General features: G+C 37.7%; 1 protein-coding gene across 6 annotated transcripts in view; it reads right to left on the bottom strand.

Annotated features, from left to right (window-relative positions):
- Positions 1-331: 331 nt before the first annotated feature.
- Positions 332-17,177, bottom strand: part of ARHGEF7 (Rho guanine nucleotide exchange factor 7) — a 127,505-nt gene continuing 110,659 nt past the window's right edge. For 4 of the 6 annotated variants that reach the window (XM_075091078.1, XM_075091107.1, XM_075091087.1 and 1 more), the window contains 3 exons: positions 6,014-6,113; positions 5,346-5,400; positions 332-2,651 (listed from right to left, as the gene is read on the bottom strand). In XM_075091078.1, the coding sequence (XP_074947179.1) occupies positions 2,529-2,651; positions 5,346-5,400; positions 6,014-6,113 (278 nt within the window). In that variant the 3' untranslated portion in view covers positions 332-2,528. Of the gene's footprint in view, positions 2,652-5,345; positions 5,401-6,013; positions 6,114-15,263; positions 15,441-17,177 lie in introns of all 6 variants that reach the window. The other 2 variants (XM_075091117.1, XM_075091127.1) reach the window with 1 other exon arrangement.

Raw genomic sequence — 17,177 nt, 5'->3', positions numbered from 1 at the left:
TATTAGGTGGGCTTTGTTGTGGTTTTTTGTTGGTTTGGTTGGTTTTTTTATTGTGGTTTTTTTTTTTTTAAAAAATTAGTCATCCCAATCCACCTTGAATCAAATAAGTCCTTAAATCCTGGTCATATTTAACAACTGCTTAATCCCATTGTTTAAGGCATGTTCATTCGATCTCTGTGTAGGGGTACTGTCAGAAATTATAATTATCACAGGTACTAAGAGCCAGCAAATTTATACAGCAACGCCACTCTTTACAATATAACGTAAAACAAATGGTTATGATGGAAATTGTTCCTGAGTTAAAATTTGCTAAATACTGCTAAGATACGTGTTTTCTTTTTATACTTCTTCCTCTGGAATGTCCTTTCACATATACTCAAATGAAAGTTAAAATTCACCCTGAAAACAGCTTAATGTCAGAAAGTAAAAATGTTAGCAAAATTCTAATTATATCGGCATTCCCAAATCTAAATTTAGCCAAGAGACTATGAATTTGCAGGGTTTAGTATCACTTAGCTTTTAGCAAGAGAGTATTTTCTAAACATGAAGATAACTATAAATGTCAGTCCATGTTTTTGTGCAACTGCAAACAACACGAAAAGATTTTGGTATCAAGAATTATCATAAATTTAAAGTTCTGTGAATATATGTAACTCTGGTATTGCAGACATCTTTAGTTTTCTTATCCAGTCTGCTCCTTCAGAATTAAAGGAAGACATTTTTAAATTGTAGGAACACAAATTAAAATACCTACAGATATATTCAGCTTTTTAAATCGGATAACTAATTGTCTATTCAGAATCTTAAGTATCCATTCCCACAGAATTGTTCCTCAAGTATGTAATCATTGAGATTCTTTCCTATTTAAAAAAGCTGTTCTTGGCTGAGAAAAGTGGATAGCTTCATAAATAGATCTTTCATTAGATTCAGAATGTGCATGACAATTCCTGCCACCCTAATCATCCTGGCTCCAACTCATTAGTGTTCATAGAAACATTTGCTCAGGTCCGAGCATTACATTTAGCAGGAGGTAAAGGGCACTAGAAAATCAGGGTGACAAAAGGTGCGACTCTGGTCTGTGCTATACCTGGCACTTCTGACTGTCAGTTGAAGAAAACCCCCCTCAGAAAATTGCACTGTCTGGAGTTTGATCCAAAACTTGCTGAAATCAATGAAACACTTACAAATGAGCTTTAATGGAATTAGTATTTTAAGTGCTCCAACTGAAGCTCACCCTTTGCAGTGATGTAGCATCTCCTATTTTAAATACAAGAAAGGATTGCAGTAATTGCATCTATCAGACTAGGGAATAAATGTTCATTTATGTATTTTCAAATCTGTCAGCAGTGCAAATTATGAATTACAGTATGATTAAAAAAAAAAATCTTATTTCCAGATTTGTTTCCATTTAAATCCTAGTAGGACAGAAACCAGCAACACGCTGAGAAAACATGGTGGGAGTGGAATGACTCTGCTTCCACAGTCTGGGAATCCCGAACAGAGTCTTACATAGTGGTATAAAAACAAAGCCTTAAATGAAGTTTGGCCTAGCTCCTGTGTCTTAGGCACAAAGGTTAGCTAAAATTTAATTGTTGTGACCATAAAATATAAATAGCAACAATTTATTCACAAAATTCTGGATTATATTTTTCGCTTCAACAAACTGTATGATCTATTAAATTATCAGCCATCTGTATGTTTAAGCACAACAATATAAAATGTGGTACATAAACACCTAAAAATCACAGTCATAAAAAGCAGGCAAGTACATCAGTCTTTTGGTGGCCAAAGCACAACAGATTAGTCTGCCAAACAAGTACACGTGAATGTAAATCATGGGCATTAGTTTTGTTAGAAATCATTTCTTCTGTCAATAAACAGTTTTTTGTATTTTAATACTGTTCTTAAAGACTTGTAAACTGTTTGAAAATGTATGCACAGACATAAATAACAGTGAAGAATTTAAATACAGTGGTCAACAGGAAAACTAGGTTTCTTTAATTTGCATGTGTGATGAGTGGGTAATTTGGAACAAATCCATAATTATCCACCAAGAACTCTGACCCTTCTTAGGTAGGACAGTACTGCCATCGTTTCTAATGCTTGTGACCATTATAATAACGAGGAAAAAAAAATATCAGCCCTGATACATCAATCACATATGCATTCAAAATTACAGATATTTACAAGAAAAATATATATTTAATTAAAAAGCCACTGAAAAACATGGACTTTTAGTCAGGTGCTGCACTTTCTGCAAAATGAGGTAATTTAGATGCAAACAAATTAAGTTTAGTAGAGTTCAGGATCCACAGTCTCCACACTTAAAGTACAGATTGCTTCAGTAAATGGCTTGACTTTTCTATATGTTCAGAGCAAGAAATCGCTAGATCCAGTTAAATCCTGTTTTGTAGTGCTCTTGATGCAACACTGACTAATGTCAGAAGGCTTCCCAGCTCAGTTTTACAACTGGTCTTTCAATAGAAAGAAAAAGGGGAGGGGAGAAAAAAAAAAAAGGAAAAAATTAGTTATAAGTTGGTTTCATCCCAAGATGGATCATTCATGTTCTTTAGAACTTTTCTAACAAGCTTCTCCAAGTCCTTGCGAGCTCTTTGTTCTTCTTCTAATGATTTCTTCATCTTTTTGTTATCCTGTTTAATGGAGACAGATACATTAGTGTTCGGGGTTTTGGTCTGGGTTCCCCCCCCCCCCAAAACAGATCTTTTCTGACCACACATACACTGTCAGTTACAAATTCTGAAGGCTCTTCTCAGTGAGACTGCTATTAGCTGTTCAAAAGCAAAGCCTTCTATTAAAAATCTCACAAGTTACACACAGTTACTTCACACAGTGCAGCAAAAGCCACCACATGGGAACTGAGCTATTTCCTATTTATACTTAGGGGTCCTTTATAATACAAGTGCTAGTAACAGATGGCCAATAATCTTGAATTCTGCTCAAATCTGATAAATGAACAGTAGAATATATTTGTTGTTAATGGAGAAGGGAAATGGAGCAGTAAGTAGAATAAATATCCCCTCTAAGAGCCTCCTGTGATTGTAACTAGTTCCACAATCTCAGAAAAGCTTCTTAAAACTTAATGCAAATTACTTTCCTAATGAAGCAAGTTAAACAGTTGAAAGGAGTATCTTGAAAACCATTGTGTTATCTGGAAAGTGTTTTGTGACTAAATTTTAAACCAGACAGATGACTACCAAGAATCTAAGGGGAGTCTGAATTTCAAGGACCACCACCACTCTGCGTGTATATTAACGAGTGAGTCAGTCCTCAATATTTAGCGCCATGAGGTAATACTGAAATACCATGAACTACAGGACTGTTAAGGATGTCACTGACCAAACCACATTAAAGCTTACATTGTTTAATCCTGTACAGGCCAAGCTGATGCTGGCAACAGTGGGGAAGCGCCAGAAGACAAGACAACATTATATTAAGACCCCAAGACAACAAGTCTACAGGTGTTTAACAAACACAGGTCTGCAATCCAGGGGTTCCACTGGACTCCCATCAGCTGCCATTTACAGACTTTTCTAGATACATGATGGGATCATCAGCTGCTGCCTCATTAACTTCATTCCTTCCTCAAGTCTGTTGAGAAACTCTGAATTTCATTTTTCTCTTGTAGGTACAGACTTAATTTCTTTTCATTTATTCATTTATTTACTGGCAATTCAGGACTGTACTATTCAAGCATGCTGCCTGTGGAGCAACAGCTACGAATAACGTACGGAAGCTGCTACAGGAGGGATCCCACTTCATGTGGTAACTCTCACCAACAGGCAGCCTGGTGTCTACACCAACCTGTGCACTACATAGTCCCAGAGAGCCTTTATCCATAAAGCCCTTCACCACTTGGGACATTCCCAGCTCAGAGATTAATTCTGCCACTTCTCCAGTTGCCAACATCACAGCGGCAGACCAATAAACGCTTCTGAGCTGAGGTTCCTGATATACAAGAATATGAACTCAGGCTCTAATAGGACTTGGCTTTGGAAGATGTGGGGTGCTGAACAGACTATCTATGTGGAAAGGCACCAGAGAAAAGCTGTTGCTTGAAGCTCAGGAGAAGGTCACTTTTTGTTTAGGGTCACACAGAAATCCGTAGGGCCTCAGTGAGGCAGCACATTTATTATTTGTACAAAAGCAGCCAGGCCACAGAAATATTACTGGGTTATTATTGCTGCTTGTATTACTTGAATTGTATTTTTAAAAAGACTGTCAAATTTGCATCAAAACTCAGATACACATGCTTTATATGCTGAAAACAGCACAATTTAAGTATTTAAGACACCAATTGCCCTATTTCAAGGAACACGCACAACATCCTTAGAAATACTGAGCATCCTTACAGATGGACAAAGATTCGGATTCACGTTAAGAGCCCAAAATCTAAAGGCATTTGAATATAAATCAATTTTACATTAACACAGAAGATTTTATCTGACTTCCTGAGTCAGAACCGTTAAGGTCAGTTAGCAAATTCACACACGAGAGAGAGGATAATTCAATGCTTTTTTGCCTGCACGTTAAGCAATGACTACGTGCATAAGCATTAACATGGTTTAAACACGCTCTGTCCTGACAAGAAAAAGGTACTTTTAAACAACTAGTTTTGGATATTTAAAACAAGCTTAAAACATCAGCTACAACTTCTGTATCAGCAACTCAGGTGAGATCTTGCACAATTCCCCCACGTGACAAAGCAGCACCCTGAGCTAACCCAAAAGCCTCATTAAAAAAAGGCCACATAGTAAGACACTGAAAAGGACTCATCTCTGCAAATGAGGATTTAAGAACTGATTTGTAAGAGCTGCTCAGGTTACTGAAAGACCATTTATTTCAGGTTACTGAAAGACCATTAATTAATTAATTAAATACTGAAAGACCATTTAATAATTAATTAAAAGGCCTAAAGAGATCCAGACATTTTTACTACTTAAATTGTACATTCTAGAGCAAATACCATTTCACAGTCTCTATAAACTTATTTTGCTGGTGTTACAGCAGAACTGAATTTGCTTAATGCTTTCAACATTTCCCAAGTTGTAACATCCAGAAATAAATGAAACTTAGCTTAGCAAGTCACCTCAGAAAGAGGATACTTAACACTATTCTCAAAGGTTGGTGCTCCAAGGACCGATGACAACCACAAAAGAGGGTGCTTTTTTGTCAGATTAGTATGTTTTACTTTTAAAAGGGAATCTAGCCCAAAATTCAAGTTCATTCCTGTCAACGTGAATCAACTTACAAGCCATATTTATTTTTATAATAAGCATTCCATCTTTCCATTCTCCATGTTGCTATAAATGTAGCAAGTCACCAACCTGTCTTAACTCCTGCACTTCATCCTTTAATGCATAGACTGTGTCAACAAGGCTTCTAAAATGAAAAAAGATGATCTATTACAATGCTTTTCAGACATATATGTCTAAATCTATTAGACAAAATTGTTAAATGAAATGCATTAAAAACAAGCAAAAAATCCCACAGCTAACAGCTAATGTCAATCTGATGCTAAAAAAATTGTCTCTTAACCTGGTTTATATTCAGTAAGGCAAGGACCTGTGACCAGCTTCTGTGACAGGATGCACCTCTCAAGCACATATGAACCCATACTGGTTTCTGTATTACAGCTTCCTGTGACAGAACAGTATTTCACTTCCAACATGCACCTTACCAAAAAAATAGAATAATGTCAAACACGACACCAATTTAATACTGAAATCCTACAGCACTTGGAAAAACTATTTATAAGTGAAACATATAACTTCTTGGCATGGAAGGAATAGGTTGCATAGCATATACAAAGAAACCAGACTCTAAGCATTTAAATGAAGGCCGACTGCACTTAAAGGACTGGCAGCACACTCCAAACAGCTCTGTTGCCTACTACAAATATACCATACACACACTACTATAATGGGAGATGAGAGGAGGAAGAAGAGCGCAAAGTTTACTGGTTTAATCCATTATTCATTAAATGTTCTCTTACTTCTCTTCTATAACAGTCTGACCATTACTTTTAGTTTCTTCTACAATAATTTTTTCTTCTTCTGGAAGCAGGACTTGAGGAGCTGATTCTTTACGGGAACCTGTTGTAAAAATAAATTACAAAATGAGCAACTCGCAAATATTGCTGGGGCATTTTCAATATTATTATTTCATTCATTGCACGATACACCTGCATGACCAAGGTGTATCACTTTCCATTTCCCCCATCCCTCCACAAACACACGTTACTGACACTTTTTTTACATTTGAAACCACAGCCCTACAACAACAAAAAAATTGCCTGACATTCCTACCCTGCTGCTGACATAGCTCCTGTGTCATCGATGTGGATGCTACACTGTTCAACCAACAGTGCACGTTCAGCTACCAGTAAAAGCTATACAAATTCACCATAGCTGACTCAGAAAAAGCTACATTTGTTTAGGTAACAGCAATTAAAGCCTCAAGGACAGATTCTGATCTCACACTGATAGAAATCCAAGAAACAATTCCACTCTAAACCAACTACTTTATCAGTGAGGAGCAGAATAGTGGTATCAAATGATACAGCAATGGAAGAAAAAAGAAGTTAAAACCCCCTTCCCCTGAAACACTATTAACATCACAGCTGCGTGTCTGTGTACACACACAAATACATACACATACACTTACAGATAGTTTTTTAGTCCTATAACAAACTCCTAACAAATGAAATACATACTTTGTATTTAATAAATGTTTTTAAAAGCACTTAATAGTTTGACAATTAAAATCTCAAAACATTCCAACATCTCCAATACATTTTCCAGTCATTAAAATTTATAACATCAAGATAATACATATAGATTCTAGAAAAGTAGCTCTGAATAGAAAATCTACAGCTCAAATGGGCATCCATTCATACATATGTAAAGTATGTATTCTAGAAATGTTATTTAATTAGGCTGCAACAAATTACAAGCATTTTTTTAAAGGTCTGCAGATAAATTGCTGACTAAGCACTCGTTCAGAATTCAAACACAAGAGATAAGGCATTAAAGTTCTTGCATATTTTAACCAAGATATCAGTTTTAACAAACAAGGTACAGTTGCCTACCAGTTAATTGTAATGTACTTTCATTAACCAGGAATATCTTAAGTCTACTACAGTTTGAACTGATAACTAGGTACTACAGGGTGTATGCCCATCAGGAGAAATTAGCTAGCTCTTGCTGAACAGCTGCTTTGTGGCAACAGCGCTCTTTCATGGTTCATGATAAAATACATAATCTAAACACACAAAAAAAATGAAAGAAATCAAGCTCATCAAAAAACAGTAAATTCCCCAACAGCTGCGGTCTTCAGTTCTGAACAATGAGCTTATAGGGACCGTAATTTAGCAGTACGTGTTAAGCTATTTAAATCATTTTAGCAAACAATGACAAACATACTTTAATGAAGAAAACAGTTTCCTTAAGCTGACAGTAAAAATCTAATGTATTAGTATGTGATGATCAAAATTTTATGGAATTAAGATAACTGCAGATTTGAGAACAGAATCTTGTCCTTGAAAGCTCTAAGTTCTTCACCTTACAGAGCAAAGAAATCTTTTAAGGGTTAATACCCTTCCACTCCCACTTATCTTCCAGGGAAGAAACAACCTATAAAAAAAGCACATCCAAACTCTGTATGGTGCTCAAGGACATTCCCTGTTTGCACTGTCAATCTCTAATTCTAAAGAGTTGTCTTACGTTTATTTCAGTTAATTGGCTGCTGCTCTGCTTTATTAGCTGAGGAGGCAACACAGAGCACGAAGCTAAATGTTGTTTTAGCAATTACTTGGCACCAGCTGCTACCAGATCACATTTTGGATCTCTGCACCAATGTGGAGCACCTCAGCCCAGCACACGTCGAGGGAGACACTGATCGAAAGGAGAGAACTGCCACGCGTTTCTCGCCCATGACTCCCTTCAACCAAATGGAGCGGCACATCACATTTATCTCTGTGTAGAGCTGCATCCAACTATTTTTGCCTGGTCAGAGTAACATTGGTCCTCACAAAGCAGAAATAGCATGGAGTAGACAGCTTTAAAAAAAAGACCTAGCCATACACTTATATACACACATGCATGTAAATCAGATGTTTACACCAGCATATCTTGATTTACGTACAGCAAAGCACAGTAAACACTTAATGCTACTGCGACACAGAATGCAGTTTCATTAAGAACAAAATGTTCACCAACATTATACACACAAGGAGACCACAGAGTACACATACACACTTACACGATGCAAAACTGTTGCTGTGAACACTGACCTTCCTCTGCCACAAAACATTAACTACCATGGGATTCAGGCCATCACAAGTTTCACTTTCGCCTTCATTGCTCCAATACCCTTGGTCATACAACTTTATTTGTACCACAGAACCCTTGCTGCCTTTACGGTTTGTACTTACGCAAAAAACCCACTTTCTCCTTTATCTTGGTTTGCTTTTTGTGAATTTTGGCAGGTTTTTTGTTTGTTGTGGATTTTTTTTTCTTGCTAAACCCCACAAGCACTAGCTTGGTATTAAAGATAAAAACACACAGCACATCTATCCTGCAACATAGGACCCCGTCATCAAATGAGTAAGTGCACAGTAACATTACACTTGATGCATCAAGTTCTGAAGGCAAAACCAAAGCTACTTCACTGTCCTGCCTTTCTGCACCATTTATGCCAGAAGCTTTTCTTCAAGACACATTTTCTGGCAATTAAGTGCTTAGAACGGACTTCAGGCAGAGTCGCCTCATTACTGGTATTCAGCACTATTCCCCTAAACTGCAGCTTGTGCCTCCACCAGGTTCGCTACGTCTACTCTCTGGGTGACCATTTCTCTTCAGAAAAGTTTACAAGTTACAGCTTTAGGACATGAAGAAAGGGTTGTTACAATACAGTGGGGATTTCATGCAGAGTTGTACTAAAAGTACGGTCCAGGAAGTTGCTGCAACTTAGATAATCCTAAGCACCTCTGAGACGTATTTCATGTTTTCATGAAGTAGGGCAGAAGGGCCAAAAGTCACTTCAGTTTGCCATATCTGCCATTCCTCAATCCTAACCATGCAAGTTTCATGCTGAATTTTATTAAGACACGCTATTCAGTCTCGTTCAAAGTCAAACAGGTCAAAAGGCAATGTTTAAATTGGCCTCCAACAACTCTGGCCCTAAATCACCTTGAGACAATACAACCAAAAGTACTAGTAAAAAAAAAAATTTAAAAGATGCAAAAAACCCCAACCAACCAAACCTTTACAAAACAGGGTGGTTTTTTTAGGTATTGAGGTAAGTAAGGTGGATTGGAGAAGAAAGGCTGCTTGGCAAAGCCAGATAATTAATTCAAAATTAGCAAACAAGTGTTAAGGCTAAGAAAGTTGCCGTAACTTTTCAATGGGGAACTCCTATATCCAGGGTCTTGGATGAACCACCCTATTCTTTAGAAGTCTATTGCATATTTAAGGCAAAACAACTGACTGCTATGATAAGATTCAACTAAGTTTCCATCAATTAAATTCCAATAAGAAAACAAAAGTAGCTATTCAATATTAGTATCTCCCAGCCCTAGAGTGGAAAATAAAGAATGAAAATGCTTTTTGCCAAAACCATGCCCTAAATTACAGGTTTAGCAAATTTAGCCTCCAGAGTAAAGCAAGTGATAATGTAGCCCACCTGGCATTCAGACCAGAGCTAGAAACCTTAACAATACCCACTACATAATGCAGTGAACATCCAACATACAAGAACAGGCCTGTGGGTAACAGCCCCCCTGCTTTTAGTTTTCAGTGTCTGATACCCTTTCCAGCCTAATCAGAGACACCAGCAAGCAGTTCTGAGCATTTCTGGACAAAAAGAAAGCTGAAACCAATTTGGATATTTATGTGGCTGAAAGACTTCATGACAGAAGTTCCCTTTATACCCATCTGAAACCTGAAGAACATCACTCTTAGCCCTGGAGTACGGTCTTAACACGAAAACGGGAAGAAATTAGAGTGCAGACTGAATGCCACCCAGGTTCTCAGTGATGTCTGTTTGCAAGCATAACCGCACAACCCCAGCCTTTTTTCTCCACTGTCCTCAAAAGGGAGTGTGTGACATCTTAAAAAATGGTTGATAGGGCACTATGCCAGTTCCTGACAGGAACCAGGCTTCTTCAGAAGGAGCTGTACTGGTAATCAGTCTGGTCCTTCATTCTGAATCTTTTAGCAGAGACACACGGAAGCGTGTCCAGAAGGTTTGCACAGATCTTAAGGCATCAGGCAGAAGGGAAGGAAGAAAAGAAGGGGGGTGAAATTCAAATACCTTTTAACTTTAACCAGATATTAAGTCTACGCCTATGTTCTGAGACCTTTCCTGTCCAGGGACCATTTGAGCCAACAGTAAAATGGAGGTGGGTATTCACATCACCTAATTTAAGCAGCTAACCTCAGGGCCTCCGTTAAAAGCCAGCTCTCCCCAGTCGGTCAAGAATGGGGCCCCTTCCTCCAGGTGGCCATGTGGAGAAGGCTCAACCCACGTACTTTCACACTGATACTCTTACAAAGAGTTTGCCTTCTTCCAGGGACTACAAGGGTCCTAATTTAAGCTACTGAAGTTAGACATGTGGTGATGGTGGTTAAATTTCAAAAGTGTATGGCATAATCTGAGGCCATTAACAAAGGTTCAGTTTTTAAGCATTGCTGTGTTCTTCACTTTTTCATACCTTTAGAGTGATTAGGAGAGGTAAGAAGGGAACAAGGCACAATAGGGTCAAAAATTAGAAACAGCACTTGTAAATACACAATTCTGTTTTTCACCAACTTCACGAGGCTCTCTTCACAAGCTAAGCACCTCTTTGAAATTATTTGCTTGAGTTTCAAAGACAGAAGTCTGACTTGCCACTGAAAGACAAATACATGGATACAGAAGTGTTTAGATCTTCCATTAGCTACCCGTATGTACAGAGGTGCAAATTTCCTGGAGAAGCAAATGTGGGGCAAAAAAATAAGAATTACCTGTCATTTAAAATGTTTGGTATTTCATTGCATTAGTTATATTTAAGATGTTATGGTGGATGAGCAGACCTGCCAAATTAACCTTCTCTTTCTCAATGAATTCTTGATGAAGTTCCATTATGAAGAATCCTAAAAATGGTGCTCCCAGACTCTCTGTGCAGAGATTAAAGCACTGAAAGAAAAAAAATCTTTTACGCTACAGATCTGCCAAAATCAAAGGGGAGCCCTTTAATGTCTTCTACAGACAACAAATCAGAAACCAAACATCAGGCCAAACTTAAGTTTACTGTATAAAATTAACATTTTTTTGCAAATTCTTGGAACTACCAAAAAAGGCTTGGGCATAAAGTGGTTTGTTTTCTTTTTGTTTTGTTTTTTAACTAATAGTGATGCACAAATACGAAAAAAAAAAACCCCACATGACTCAAATGACAGATCTATGCAGTCTACAGCAAAATGTCTCGACAAGTAAAATGAAAACAGTTAAAGTGGACTGAAACACATACAACTCCAGATGTAAGCGTTAGTGATAAGAACAGAATGAAGAGTTTGGAAGACAGATACACTATCTGAAGAAGTTGGATATTTCTAAGACAACATTTGGAAAGAGCTATCCTGCTAAACTTTCTATATTTCACTAATCAATTAAAAAAAACAACCCTTCCAACCAGAGGGCTGTAGGGCTAAAACTAGCGTTGCTACAATCGTAGCAAAAAACTGTATGACCTTTTAATAGAAGTAGGCAATCACTTAATTTATTCTGATGTAAATGTTTTAGTATGTATATCAGGTTATCATTTTATTTAAATTCACTCAAATATGAGCATCTTTTAAATAGAAACACTCAACTCGTTTTAAACAGAAAAATGTAATATTAAATCTTGAAAATATGTAAGGTTATAGAAACCAGTATCACATTCGTAAAATTCCTCCCTGGTAACAGGCCCTGGAGAAGTAGGTTTTAGATTGTTCCAATAATTCAGCCTGTGCTTTTACTGAGAATACACCAATTCAAAAAAAGAAAAAGAAGAAAATAAAATCAATTAAGGGAAGAGGGAAGCAACAAAAGAACATTCTATAGATGGCAACAGCTCTGAATAGTTTTTTTTTTTTAAAAAAAGAGGATACAGAAGGATACATTCTTCACATTACATTGAATTTCCTGTAGTTGTCAACTACATTAAACAAAGATTACACACTTATGTCAAAAAAGCTCTTTCACTTCAGCATTTGATTCCTTCAGGAAGAAGGGAGGGAGAGAAAGGAGGCATGGGGAGAAGAGGGAATTAAGTGTTAACTTACAATTTATGCTGTCCTTTCCCCCTGTATAATAATTAAATATTAAAGTCACAGTCTAGCAAATGCAAAATTTATTTCAACTGTACATAACAGATGTCCTTTTTATATAAAACAAGACACTTAATCGATATATGCAACCACAAACAATATGCATACTGTACAGTACAATGCAACATTCAGATATACATCCATTTTGTATTTTCAAAAGGCAGTCACCTACTAAAGATGGCTTCTCCCATTCACAAATGAAGTGCACAATATATATTACTTTTTTCTGTGTTTTACGTCACTATATACACATTACTGTGTTTTGGCAAGATTATGCAAAACACCCAATTAATATTGGTTGGTTTCAATTTATGGCAAATACTAATTTATGGAGACACTGCGTAAGCCATGTGAAGAGGGGCTGACGATGGCTTGAACCTACCTTCTAATTCAGATTCTCCATCCTTCCAGTGTATTTGTAACTGTACACATATAATTTACAGAATTGCATAAACATAAGGTACTATTATTTCCATGACTAAAGTTCCACAAAAGTAGAAACACTGAACCTTTGGACTGAATACCACCATTTCCACATTTGCCTTTTTTTTTTTTTTTCTTAAAAAAAGCGTGTGCATTAATACTCCTGATCAGTTCACAATAGCTTATGGCCTGTAACACCGAGGAGACGGAATGATTTTAAATGTGCAGTGATGCTAATATGATAGATCCTAATTACGACAGTAGTAATGACTTAAATGCTACAATAATTAATTAATGGTGGTAAACTGTCAAAGCTTTGGTGCATAGAAAGTCAATAAAATCTTCGGATCTGGATAACAAAACATCGTGTGTGATAAGGAAAGTTCAAGTGCAACAACTGTATTTCAAACTCATATTTACACTATATAACATGAAACAGACACAAAGGAATTATCATTTATCCAATGCGTAAAACATTATTCAACTAGAACACCACAGCTTAAGAAACGGGGGGTGCAGGGGGAACAAAAAAACAACAAACCAAAACCAACAACTCATACTTTCCGTGTATGTTAAAAAAACAAAAGCTGACTGAAAGGAAGAGGGGAGTGAAGTGGGTTACAAATGTGCTGTGGAATGGTATGGAGCACACATACTTATCTCATTCCTCTAAGCAACACTCCTTCACTTTAAAAGAAGCTCAACATACACAAGTTCCTGGTCATTAAGTTAATATATGACTAGTAGTAAAACGTACCCCTGAAAACCCTCCTCGGTAAGCACTGCTGCTTTTGTTAGTCACATTTTTGAATGCCAACAACAGTGAGAGAGGATAAAGCAGGTGATCAGACAAGACTGAATGCAAATCTGCAGATGTGAATTGCTTTGAAATAGCTTCTCCATGCTGACCACCTTCTGGAATCATGCACATCTAGCAATTACTAACTTTCTGATCATGTAACCAGCAGAAAAGAATTGATTATCTTTTAAACAGTGTGATCAAGTTCCCAGGTGGCAGTTAATTGCATCGTTATTCTGAACTTGTTCATAGAGTAATACCTGAACACTGCATAACATGCTTATTTGAAAAAAGGGTAAGGCAATTGCATCTGTGGACCCTGATGAAAGTGAGAACTGTTTCTCTCCTTTCATCACATGCTTTTCCCTAATGCTAATGAAGATTTATAAAAAATGTCATTTTTGTTTTGATGCCAATTAGGTTGTCCACAAGACAGAACACACACACTTCACCCCAGCAGTGCCCCAGGTGCAGGTTCGAGACCTTCAGCTGTGCACAGCATGTCACAGTTCTCTGAAAAGCCAACACGACTGTAAGTGAAGAGCTGCTGCTGAAAACAAACCTGCTCGTGAGAGAAGTTACAAGACAATAAAATCTGTCATGGACATGCTCCAAACAGTACAACCCAAAAAGCCAAGCATTCTATTATTCAGAACTTAAAACAAGCCAATGTGATCGCAGTTGTACCTAGAGTTTCAGATGCTGAACACTTGAGCCTCCATCAGAGGAATCATTTTCACCTCATCTTTTCAAGGAGAACGGTCAATTGAGAGTTGTCAGCTGTGTATTTTAACAGGCAAGTAAACATCTAGACCCTGCTTTCTGCCACGCTACTGCATACAGTAAAGTGACAGTACGACCATAGGTAACATGAAATTATCAAAACACTGCATGTAATGAGCATGGACTGCCGGGTTTTCATGACAACTGCCAGACTGGGGTGGGGGGAGAGCAGTGCGGTCCTTCGTATAAACGTCTAAGCAATGAGGAAAAAAGACAGCAGTATAAGAACAGAAATTTTTATGGATTAGCAAATGCTCTTCCAAACAAAGGGGCCAGATATGTGCATATCTGAATGATTTTACAGCTCTTGGACTGCTTATTGTTAAGCTGCATTTTTCTTACTCTGCCAGCTTTGTATTTTGTTAGTAATATGTAGAAATTTCAACTGCTACCGCTAAGGTATTTCCATATTGCTGGCACTCAGCTCACAAACCAGTATGGTTTCAGTACAAAATACAAAAATGTGCTGTACCCAAAACAACACAAAAAAGGAAAAAAAAAAAGGAAAGGACCTGTTGCTACACTGACCAAGTCAAAAGAAAGAAAGAAAAAAAAACAACAAAAAAAACCCAAAACCAAAACATTCAGAGCTACAGATTAACATCTGTCAGTTAAAAAAAAACCTCAAGAAATATCATCCTTAACAGGATATACACTTTTTAGAATGACTTATTTGTACGTGTATTGAATTGGCAATAGAGCCTTCCACCAGGTATAACTGAAGTTTCAGAAGCTCCCTCAGAAGTTGTTAAAATATCACATTAAAGAGACAAGGAACAGCAAGAAAACATCTAAGAAAAGCAGGCTGTGATACAACAAGCATTTGTTAAGAAAAAGCTCAGAAGTGCATTAGTTCTGGTGAGAGATATATGAGCAACAGCTCTTACGAGATGTAGACCCCATTCTGTAACTATGGGCTGTCCATATACTGTCATAGTCAGAGTCTTCTGAGAGGTCTGAAGGCTCCAAACGAGAAAGACTACTGCGACGACCCAAGGAGTCTAGACTTGATTGGTCATCATCAGCCAAGACGTGATTATGCATCAGGTCAGTGCCTTGCCATGCTAAGGATGTATAGGTGAAATGAAATGGTGGATGTGGATAGGCAGAGGTGGGATGAGGAGGAGAACGTAAGGAATAGCCACAACCAAACACATGAAATAAAAGCAAAAAGGTGATGGGAAGAGAAGGAAAAGAGAAAATATTGTTAAAAAGGCACCAAAGTTTTTTTTTTTTTTCTTTTTCTTTTTTTTTGGGGTTTAGGTATAAATTACACTCAGCATGTAATAACGTTTGAACTGTTACAATACAATTTTTTGAAGTAGTTTTTAAGCTTCTAAGCAGCCTCAGTTGAAAATTTTGGTTAACCAAGATCGTGTTTGAAAGTGGATTTTTTGGAAGAGGGAGTTAGGTTCTTTTGAAGTATGGAGTCTGGGGGGATTTGACTGGGGACAGAGCAGTAAACACAGTAAGCCAGCATGATCCAGTGCTGATGTGAAAAGCAACGGCCCCGTCCCCACCACACATCTGTACCTCCATCCTTTCCCTCCCTTGCAATGACACAGTCATTTGTACAGCTGCTTGGTGAGCCTGGTCAGGGAACAGTTTCAAATGAGCACTAACCCTACAGCAGATTCTTTTTCAAGCAGGTAATTTCCCCACCAGCTCACGACACAGCCACAGAAGTGCTTGTGTCACCACTGTAAAGAGGAACACGCAGGGGGAAAAAGCAAAGGTTCTCATGCAGAGCAGGGCTGCTGACTTTCTAAATCAGCAGCAATATCTTGCACCCACTCAAGGGGACTGTCAAAGTACAGCTAGCTTTTCTGTGCCAGTACCCCTTGTTATTTATTTAACCATGTAGTAAATTAACTCACAGAATAACAGGGCCAAGAGCCTAACAGCAACACAGTCTGGTCCATTCCAACCCCTCACACACCTCTTCCTACATGCCTCTATCTGAATCTGTCTTCCCAATTAAATACTGTAAGACGTCTAGGGTAGGTGGTCAAACAGCTAAGGACACTTTTTTGTTTTTTTTTTTTCCCCACCCCCAAGGCCTGGCAATATTCGAGGACTGAAACCACGTAAGTAAGTGGCCACGCTGCAAACCACCACACACACGATATTTCAAGAGATTTTAAGCCTTCGTTTGGAGCAGAAATGCAAAATAAACTCAGTATATAAGAAGCAGGAGATAGTGAAACTCTTTTTATTTGCATGTCTCCCCAAATTAAACCCCACATCTTCCCCACTCAAACCACTGAAAAAAGTTGCTCTGCTACACCTAATGCCACTCCCTACCAGTTTGCACTGGTGCTGTAGTTCTACTGAATTAACATTGCCAAAAGCAGCACCCCTTGGACTATGGATTAAGGTGCAGGTAGGAGAATTGCCAAAAGAGTGCCGTGAGGGACAGGCAGAATATTAACACATAGTAAGAAAGGAGTATGTAAAAAAAAGGGCATACTTCACAGATCACAGGCAATTCTCTCATTCTATTCTTCTACACTGACTACTGCTCCCACAGAAGCAATTCCAGCATGATTGGTTTTTCCACCCATTTCCAAATCCAGTCTACAAATGGACCTTCTGAAACCTAAAGTCTTAGATCACAACACTATTCTTTCCAAACAAAGCAGTTGTGTGCTTAATCAATAAAAAGATTATTTCTTACTGCAATTAAGAGCAAATAAAAGCTGCTGACTTCTGATGTATGCAATGATACCCACATCACTATGTATATTTCTTAAATATACATAGAAAGGAAAAAAAATAGGCAAAAAAGCAAAAAAAATCCA

This window comes from Phalacrocorax aristotelis, chromosome 1 (assembly GCF_949628215.1).
Source record: "Phalacrocorax aristotelis chromosome 1, bGulAri2.1, whole genome shotgun sequence".
NCBI lineage: Eukaryota > Metazoa > Chordata > Aves > Suliformes > Phalacrocoracidae > Phalacrocorax > Phalacrocorax aristotelis.
Note: the sequence above shows the minus strand (reverse complement) of the source record. Positions and strands in the feature narration are given on the sequence as shown.